Genomic DNA, 10,677 nt, shown 5'->3' with positions numbered 1-10,677 from the left:
TGTATTCGTCAGTGTCCAGGATGTGGAGTTTTGAGAACTCGCTTTGTATCGCACTTGTCACCCGTTTCGCTCTCGTCCTGTACGGGGAATGGCAAGACCGGGCAATGTTGGTCCCTTACACAGACGTTGATTATCACGTCTTTACGGACGCTGCAAGGTACATCACACAGGTTGGTGAATCGTTCATATTTTCGGAGATACGTCAAATTATCGTCCACATTTGAAAGTGTGTGAGCCATTAATCCATAGAAGAACCGGGGAGTATTTCTAAACTAAAAAATATTTCTCGTCTCATCTTTTTGCTCCAGGATTTTTCATGTTTTTCTAGCTCAGGACATATGCCATTCGATGACACCGACACCTCTTGATCATATAAGACGTGTCGGAGTCCTCGGAGCGTATATGTCCAGAGTTATATGCAGTAGATGCATCCAATATATGGTTATTTTTTTTAAAATCAAATTTAATATCATTATCAATGATTTTGTTCACTTATATAGTTACAATCAACTCGGGTCATTTCAGTACACGATTGATATGCCACAATTATGATGCCACACACAATCTTTCACGAACTCCTGCATGATAGTATTAAAATAATTGTACCTTTGATAATGTACATGTAAATCTGAGAATTATTTGTGCATTGTATTGTGGATTGAGATGGGGTGGGGTGGGGGTCCCACAGCTGTTATCGTCTGTGACCCTAAAAACACATGTACATGTGCATTGGTTACAATCTGTCGATGTTCAAATCGCAGACAAATTTGGCAACCATTTGTGCATTTCAAAATAAATTTTCGTATTTTTTTTGTATTAAATCATGTCAAATTTTTTTTTATTTGTTTCTAAAAGAATTTATTTTGATTCAAGGAGAAGCAAATGATTACAACACAAAACAAAATGCACAAAAAGGAAGTAACTTATAATTACGTTGGATAATTCAACGATCAAAGTTTTCCCATTTCTGCACTGTATGCTGTAGGCTATCTTTTCTATTTTCAACAAAAAACTCTATTTGGCTACAATGTACCATTGATTATGCAATGATTTAAAGGATGGAAGATTTACAGAAATAAAAGTATTTTAATAACAACATTTTCAAATAAGGGAACAGGAATATAAAACTGCTGGTTACATGTCATCCTTGGGTTACCACTTTCTTAAAGTGACTACCAAAGAAAAAAAATTAATTTCAAGCAGTGTAAACATGACATCTTGGCAATACATGTATTGCCATATTTCAATGTATAACTGTTACCTCAGCTCTCATTAGTAGACTTTGAAGTACATTAGTATACATTTAACAAAATAAAAATGATTGTATTATTTTTTTTATCATTTATTATTTTTTAATTATTTTTTTTTCTTTTTTATTTACAGGGTGAATCTCCATATGAGAGAGCAACTTATCGATACACTCCACTGTTGGCATGGTTACTGATTCCAAACATTTACATCCTGCCAATATTTGGGAAGATGATCTTCGTCCTGTGTGACGTTGCCAGCGGTTACCTGATCTATAAACTTCTCAGACTAAGACAATGCCCAGAGTACATCTCCCACATTTCATCCCTCTTCTGGTTATTCAATCCACTTCCGATGGCGGTATCCAGTCGTGGAAATGCCGAGTCTATCATGGCACTGCTGGTGCTGTTGTGTTTACAGGCCCTGATGACAAGGAAAACAAAAACAGCTGCATTCCTGCTGGGCTTAGCTGTACATATGAAGATATATCCTATAACATACAGCCTACCTATGTATATGTTACTTGATTCTGACTATAAATGTAAAACTATAAAGAATAAGGCTGGAACTAAGAATCTTAATCCACGTCTTGATGACAGCCACGGTGTTCTTGTCAAAACTCTGTGGTACAACAAATCAAGAATTGAGTTTGTGGTGGTCGCAAGTATCACGTTTGTGGTATTAACAGCTTTGACGTACCATTGGTAAGTCATATGTTAGTGTAGACTCCCTTTCACATAGCTGAATCTGTCTGTCCATCTCTCTGATCACGGGAGGAGGCAATATGTGCATCCTTTTTTGTAATACTGATACATGTACATCAATGACATTTCAGGGTTTTGTTGTAACTAAAATATTTTTAAACAAAGATCTCACAAATTTTCTGGCAAATTATGGTAATGTAAGCATTCAAAGAATAAACACCATTTTTGTTAGATTGCCTATCCATCAAACAAAAAGTTAGAGAGACTTTACATATACAAGAAAGGACCGTTTTGTAATATTAATATTAAAACTACACTAGCTGCAGATGGAACATTTTTTGCAACTGTTATGTTAGATATAATGACTTAAATATAGCACATCCTGCACAGTATTGAATCACCTGTGGGTAAATATTTTGTGTGTACATGTAGCTTTACACATACCCTGTAGTATGGTGCATTGCAATAAATCCATTAAAATAGACTTTTGGGTCTGCATCCAAAAATCAGCATCTCCAATGAATCACTATTTCAACTTATAGATAAACTAGACCTCTAATTGACATGTACAATGTGTAATTATTGGTATTTTAACAATGTATTGTTGGTTATCTGATAAAAAATAATAATACCCCAGTCACAGCTAGTACAGATTTGAAGAGACTCTGAATGGGCGTTTGATGTGTGAGGCCACAGAAAAATAGAAAGAATTGCTTCTGGTCAGGACAGTTTGTCTAAGATGGTGTGACGACGCAATTTAAAAAAAAAAAGATTTAATTGCCAACAAACTTGTCACTCAATCTACTATTATGGCAATTACTGTTCTTTTTATTTAGTACTTTAGAGCAAGTGTGTATGTGGGGTAGATGGCATTTGCTTGTTTATGATTTGGCTCTGTAGGTGGCTTCACTGAAGTAGGGAGGGTTATTGTTGTGTTTCCCCACAGATCTACAGACTGCATGGGCTGGACAAACACACACAAAAAAAGACCGATGCTGGGGTATTTAAGTAATGTGTGCGCTGAAAAGAAACAACTTCTTCTTTCTTGGGGGGGGGGGGGGGGGGGCTAAAGTGTGTTTTACTGGGAGCTGGAAGATAGTTATTGAATAGCTTTTGTATGTAGATAGAGGTAAATAGAAGACGATTTCACTTCCAATGTTACTACTCCATGGTACTTATCAGAGCAGGCATTCAAAGAATTGAGATGTCTGTTTATAAAGTACCGTACAGCAATACTTTGTGCTATATTTTCCTGCCAAGAATTATTGAGATGATATTCTTAGTCTCAGAAAGCACACACAATTTTACAATATCCTTGATAGTGGAGCACACAGAATCTTCAGTTCTGAAAGTGGCCATATGAATGAGGATTGGGTATGTATTTTATTTTTAATTTATAAAACAATTTTATCATGGCTTCCCACTTGAAAAATCAATGTGAAACAACTTTGACTAAGTCTGTGTTTGTAACTCAATACATTACAAAAAGCTAAACAAATGTGTAAAAAGTTTGTTATTGTACTTACAATAAGAAACATTTTACACCTTTATTATGGTTTTTCAATTTATTGAGTTACAAACAAGGACTTGGCATATGTCATTTCACGTTAATTTTTCAAGTAGGAAGCCATGATAAAATTGTTTTGTAAATTAAAAATAAAGTAAATACCCAATCCTAATTCATACGACCACTTGAAGTACATGTGTGTAAAGTGTCAGGACTGCAATGTTCTAACTTCTATGCATCAAAATCCTCACAAGTAAACAGATGATGATCCTATTAAGATAATTGAGTAACATATCTCAGACATAAATCATGTGTAGTGTACATCTTTGTATCACTCAGGTAGTATTCAATCACGGCCTTGCAACCAAAATTCTATCATTAGAATTTCAGGTGACTCACTTTCTACTAATAATTAACAATTTGACAATTACTTCAAAATTTTGATAAAGACACTTTTAGTATAGGAGACTTGTTATTGCAGTTGTTGGGAGTGCATTGATGTGGTTGGAGAGCAGATTAAGTACCATAATTCCAGAGAGCAACACAATATTTCTGAATGCAATTCAAAATGATCACATGTTCAGGTAGCAGAATTGATGCGTATTGGTACAGCATATTCAATAAATATTGTGATGCTGAGTTGACAATACTCAACTGTATTCATTGTATCTTTCTTTCAGTTATGGATTCAAAGCCATCGAAGAAACTTACCTGTACCATATCACAAGAAAAGACATTCGACACAACTTCTCTGTCTATTTCTACATGCTGTATCTGAATGCAGAATGGGAATATGCTTGGATTCTTGGATTAGCTGTGTTTGTACCACAATTAGTTCTCCTGATTTTAACCTCCTTCAAGTACAGACAGGACATAGCCTTCTGTTGTTTTGTGCACACCTTTTTGTTTGTCACATTCAACAAAGTGTGTACATCCCAGGTAAGTGAATTTTGGTCAATTGAAAGTTTCAATACCCATTCTCAATTAGACTGGTAGGCTTAGCAAGTGCCTTTCTTTTGAAATATGTGAGTTTGTCTTAGAACATAATATGTATCTTATGATATGTAGAGATAATATTAGTTGTATTCAGTGTTTCAAAACGAAATTATCTTCAGCAATATTGTGACGGTGGTCATATGATCAACTCTCAGTCTTCCGAAAATACTTTCACTGGATCATGTGCCATGGCACACAATATTGGGGATGTGATCTATTTGAACGACTATAACTGCAAAGCGGAAGTGATTATGACCTACATAGTGTAAGTGCACTGCCAGTGGCAAAACATTTCGAAATAATGCTATTATGGGATTAAAATCTTCTCATTGGATATTAGAATTCACGTCATACACTTTATTTTCGTTTTAGTATTTCCTATGGTATCTCTGTTTACTACCACTGGTACTTCCAACATTAAGGATGAGAATAAGAAGTGGGATATTTCTTATTGGACTCTGGGGTCTTGGACAGGTATGGTGCATATATTTCTCTTTGCTATCCAACATAAGTCAAAAACTGACATGATGAAAAAGTAACAGCAAGTTATGACTTAAATTTGTCAGTACAAAAGTTTTCAACATCAGGTGATGTTGAATCCTCACCTGTTTGCCAACAAACAAATTTGGACACTGAGCATGAATTCTCAGGAGAAAATTGCGGTGTTCAGGCCCTTCCCATAGGACGGTTCACAGTAGCAATTATACATGTCAATACAAAAAATGGCAGGAACATTGGTTTGTTGCAGGAAGAAAATTTACTGTCATAAAAATGCATAATACAAGAGAAAAATGATATTGTGGTTTCAATATTGTGTATGCTTCGTACCAATGAATTTTTTCTGCGAGTCTTTCTGTCTGTCTGTCTGCATGTCTGTTAATCTGTTTGCCTGGCTGTGCCTGTTTGTCAGTCTGTCTGTACATATGTGGAGTGTTTTCTATGTTACTGAGGAATGTGATGAATTCAAAATCTGTTATTTTTCAATTACAATAAATTGACGGGATTAAGTTAATTTTACTTTTGTGATTCTATTATTTAAAGGGGAACACCATTCCAGGAACCGTTTTCATAAACTCTTGGTTCTGGAGAGTCATTTCATAATTGCATGTGTCACATAAACTTCATTCTATTGCAAACTTGAACTCTCGTCTTCACTTAGGAGTCATGAATATTATATTCCTTGAGATAAATGGTCATGAATATACAGTGTTCATCTAATACACATTCATGTCTGCTAAGACCCATGGAGCAATAGTGAAAGAATATTACATTCAACTTGTTTTCACTTTGCAGGCTATCTGGTTAAATGCTGCCTATCTGCTGGAGTTTGAAGGACAAAATACGTTCCTTTATGTCTGGCTTGCTGGGATAGTCTTCTTTGCTATCAATATCCTGATCCTTGTCAGACTTTTCCGGTGTCATCTCATGTTTCCGCTGTTCCGGAATGAAAAGATAACAAGCCTTGGATTTTAGCAGCAGAGGCGAATTTTTATGTGCTGGTTTGTTGCAACAAGAGTTCAACAATGAAATTCTTTTGTTTGTATTTCGGGAGCTACAGTCCCTGATATTGCTTGATTGAGTTCGGTGCGTGCTGGGTTATAGCAACAAGAGTTCAACAATGAAATTCTTTTGTTTTTATTTAGGGCGCTACAGTCCCTGATATTGCTTGTTTGAGTTCAGTGCTCATATTGAGTGCTGGGTTATGGCAACAAGAGTTCAACAATGATATTTTTTTTGTTTTTATGCAGGGAGCTACAGTCCCTGATATTGATATTGCTCGAGTCTGATGCTTATATTGAGTGCAGGGTTATGGCAACAAGGGTTCAAACAATGAAAATCTTTTAGTTTTTTAGGGAGATAGCGTCCATTTATATTCCGAAATGGCTTGAATGAGTCTGGTGCTTACATATCAGTTACTTTCTCACTACTGAAATACTTCAAGATAACAAGAGAAATATTATCTTTTTTGTTGATTTTTTGAAAGAATTCTTGGCAGACAACTTCTCTTAAAAATGTTGATAGTTGTTTTTTTCTGTCCCATACCCCTATTGTTATAATCCATTACACTGGAAAGTCAACTTTTGTGTACAGCTTTCCTTGTAGAAACAAAGTACAGTGAGAATATGAAATAATCATTAGCTCAACAGGGGGAAATTTTCTACAATTTGCTCCAAATTGTAGACAAAATACTGATGTGAATCTTGATTTAGTGAAAGGATATAATGATTTTGTAATATGAAAACTAAATCTAAACTCTTTTGCATATTCATCTTTTCGAAAAATTTAGTATACTGACCCCTGACCGCTGTTTCCCAGACTACACAGCCTGTCTATACATGTATTTAAATTTGTGTGTGTTACCAAGAACAAAGAAACTGAAATATGAATTAGAATTTTTTTCTGTCAATTCATCTACCAGTAGTTTGCCTGGCTCAAGCTGTGTTAAAATTATCAACCTGTGACGAGTTCTATATTCATCATGGTGAAATCTTTCACTCCATAGTATTTAATTGTAAATAAATCATTGATAAGGCCAAGGTTGGCTTGTCTACTACACCACATACTAGTATTCAGTGGTGAACAAATCATTTTGTGAACTGGTGGTCCCCGTACCGATGCCTTAAAAAATCCAGTGGTCCTGCTGAAAGAATTAGTATTCCAAGGTCCCGCTAATGTGAAACATTAAATCTTACCTATGAATCTGTATATTCAGACAACTTTTTAACATAGTTATTAACAGTAAGGTACTGGTCCAACGGACCAGCCAAGGTAAAATTTGTGTGGTCCGCCCAAAAAAATCGCTAGTCCTGGACCCAGGACCAGTGGATTTGTTCACCCCTGATACATTTCACACACATGCTCATCCGATAATAACTTCATTGAAAGCTGTGAACTTGGTATGTACTTGGTATGAACGTGCCTCATGTTATGTAACAAGCCATGAGTACGTGTGCAGTGATACTGGGTAGCAAGATTTCTGAATGACAGTTTCTGTTTTGATATAGTGATTAATAACAACAGATTTTGTTAGTTTAAGGGGGGGGGGGAACTCATCAGAAGTAGTTAGTTGTAGCAGAGCTTGTGACAGACAAACTAGGCAGCTTGGTAAAATTGAGATACATCCCCGTCAACATCTCTTTATAGAATATATCATTAGTCTAGCAGCTAGACCTTTGGGCTTTCTTTTCATATTTACAAGCTACGGAAGGTTGTATTGCACCAAAGGTGCACATCAAGGGCATTAACTCCAAGCTGTGTGTCCAAAGTACTCCCATCCTTCGGCTTTTGTTCGGCAACCTTCGGAGCACAGACCTTTAATACAAGACTTATATCATATGAATTTTAGACACTTTAATTATTTGTCAATAACAAAGAGGTCAATGACATTTATTGCTGATTTTACTTTTTGAGAAATTTTATTGGAGTGCCTTTCACAAAAATACCAATTACAAACAGGTGTATGAAATATGTTGCCCTTGCCTGTAACAGGGTATGAGTATGGTATAGCGGATAAGGAATATATGTGAATATTTTTGACAAAGAACAAAAAATAATATTTACAGAGTATGCACCTGAGAAATAAAAGTTGTAAACTTTTTGTGTTAATTAGGCCAAGAAAATGTCAACTCTTGTATAGTTAAAATCTACAAGGAAAATCAGTCACAATGCAAATTTAACAAGTCTTTGTAGAAGACACAGACCTCTGCAATTTGTGTAAACACTACAATGTGTCCGTGATAGGCAGGAATTGGCTTCATTTCTATAATTGAGCCTGAAGGTCAATGTTTCTAAAGATAGCTTGCATGTGATAATATGGGGGTAGACACCTGAATGGAGTGTCTGAGTATTAGTTTTTGAGTTACGCAGTAAATGTTGATTTGTTAACTACCAATATGGCTACTACAGTATGCATATATCAAAAAACAGATTGACATGCATATGTTCCATATGATATGTCACCTTTGTGTTAGGTTTGAAAGAAATCGGATATTGCATGTCTGAGAATGATGGACACACAGACGGAGTCCATTGTAGTAGCCTTTGGGGGTGGGTGGGGCTAAAAATAGAGAAAGAAAATATATTATACATGTAGTTCAACTCTGTGTTGGGAAATATTAGATTGATAATATCCATGGAAACAAGATGGGGAACAACTAAATTCTGTAATGATTTCAAAAGTACCAGGAACAACTTGGCAAATTTTGACTGATATTTGCTAGATTCATTTGAAATAAAATTGGTTCTGTGGGTAGATGTTATTTTGTAATGAGTGTAGCATAGTGATAATATGTTCTTGCACCAAGACCAAGGATTCTTTCTACTTACGAGTACCGTTTTGCCTGTTCAGGTTGACAGGCTTTGTCAAACTGTCCATTTGCTGGCTTTAGTGACCGAATGAGTCACTAGACGAGTAGATTTATGAAAAATGAGGAAAAATTATAGTGATTTGGATCGTTTTGACACAAATTTCGAGCAATGGAAAATCAGTGATGTAGAGACAAGTTGTCTTGACCGTTTTTTCTGTTCAAAGGAAATAATTTGGCTTTAGTATGGTATAGGGAGGTTAATACCTTACTTCTACTGAAAGTGCAGTAAAAACAGTGCAATAGGTCATCTTTTTAGTATCAGCTTGTATATTTCTCTCCAAGGATGACAGGAAGATTTTTAAGCTTCTTTTTAAGTGTTAGCATATAGGGTTAACTTATGTAATCTTACAGTATGCACTTTTGAATTTTTTTTTTATTTTAGCTGATTAAAAAAAATATGTTTTAAAGCTATCTCATTTCGAGTTTGTTAATTTACATTTGCTGAAGTGAAGTATTGTTAAGCTATTATGTGGGCCAACTTGTTTTCAGTTTCCTCAATTGAATATACAACCTATTCCTGTATGTGTTACCCTTTGAGTGCATAAACTGAGATAAGAATGAAAGCTGATATTATTGAAATAAAATCTCCCATAAAAATCATTTAGTCTAATCATAATCATGTGGAATTATGCCTTGGAAGGGGTACAGCACCACCAGCAAGTATTGATATACATGATAAACAATTCACTGCCTTAGTCAGGAATATCATGATAAACGTTATTTCTACAATTCAGGTGTCCCAACATTTTTGAGGTGCACCCAAAAATTATCATGAAATTATTCATCTAATTTGCATGTACACTATTCGATAGATTTCACACAGTTACTTTTAGCATGTTTCCAGAACCCAACTTTATGAAAATACCTTTATTTGTTAGAGTAGCATTCCCCTTTAACAATTTTACTATATCCTTAAATAGATCCATCAGGTTGGTAAAACATAGTAATAATATGTTTGTGTACCACGACCAAGGATTCTTATTATTACTTAACATTTCACCTGTTCAGATCGACAGGCTTTGTCAAACAGTCCATTTGCCGGCTTTAGCATGTTTCAATTTATGTATCTAATTCTTTTGATGAAACAGAAATAACACAGTAGAACAGTCAGATCTATGAAATGACTCTTTAATGTATTTGGCCCATTGAACAAAGCATACTGTTACTGCCTTAGTCGGGAATATCATGATACATTTTTGTATCCCAATCAATATAAACCTTTCAATACTCTGGCCCATATAGCTATGTCATAGGCACATGTGAAAACATGTATTATACAATTGTACATTCTACTTTCAAAGACCTACAAAAATGACAGAGGACATAGGTTGTCCATGGCAGTTTTTCGATGCATGCATTTGAAGAATGTTTTGTCTTCTTTTTATCCAGTTAGCCCAATGAGGATAATTTATCCCAATTGGGATAAACCAATGATACCTGCGTACAGTTTCATTCAAAAGTGGGATAAATGCATGCAGTCCATTGCATGTTTCTGTTCCGATCAGTTAGCATGCTTATACCAATCAGGAGATATTCCTGACTCTGTATGTGGCACTTGGTAGACACTAACCCTACATCCTTGAATGATATAAATACACTCTGGACATTTTCATCTCAGGGCAACAATTTAATATTCGTGAAAGACCAAGAGTTTAATTGCAAGATAACCATAAAAAGATTAAGTAAGTACGATAACTAAAGATGAAAATATGAATGGAATTATAAAAAATAATATTTCTGGTTACTGAATTTGCCTTACTAATTTGTGTATATCGTTGAAATGTCCCAGACTCTACATAGCTAACATTAACAGCAGCAGTATGAGTTTGGAGGAAAATAGTTGAATTGCCTTCAT

The 10,677-nt window shown here is 35.2% G+C and overlaps 1 protein-coding gene and 1 non-coding gene across 2 annotated transcripts; both read left to right on the top strand.

Annotated features, from left to right (window-relative positions):
* Positions 1 to 20: 20 nt before the first annotated feature.
* On the top strand, positions 21 to 6,055 carry LOC144438073 (GPI alpha-1,4-mannosyltransferase I, catalytic subunit-like). The gene is made up of 5 exons (XM_078127104.1): positions 21 to 170; positions 1,384 to 1,952; positions 4,140 to 4,398; positions 4,828 to 4,929; positions 5,749 to 6,055. Exons 1-5 carry the CDS (start codon positions 21 to 23, stop codon positions 5,926 to 5,928), a joined length of 1,260 nt encoding a protein of 419 aa, XP_077983230.1. The 3' UTR covers positions 5,929 to 6,055.
* On the top strand, positions 3,121 to 3,256 carry LOC144438357 (small nucleolar RNA SNORA11). The gene has a single exon (XR_013481054.1). It is a non-coding gene; the product is annotated as a small nucleolar RNA SNORA11 (small nucleolar RNA).
* Positions 6,056 to 10,677: the final 4,622 nt, after the last annotated feature.

The sequence above is a fragment of the Glandiceps talaboti genome, chromosome 7 (assembly GCF_964340395.1).
Source record: "Glandiceps talaboti chromosome 7, keGlaTala1.1, whole genome shotgun sequence".
NCBI lineage: Eukaryota > Metazoa > Hemichordata > Enteropneusta > Spengelidae > Glandiceps > Glandiceps talaboti.
This window is presented reverse-complemented; position numbering and strand designations above follow the sequence as displayed.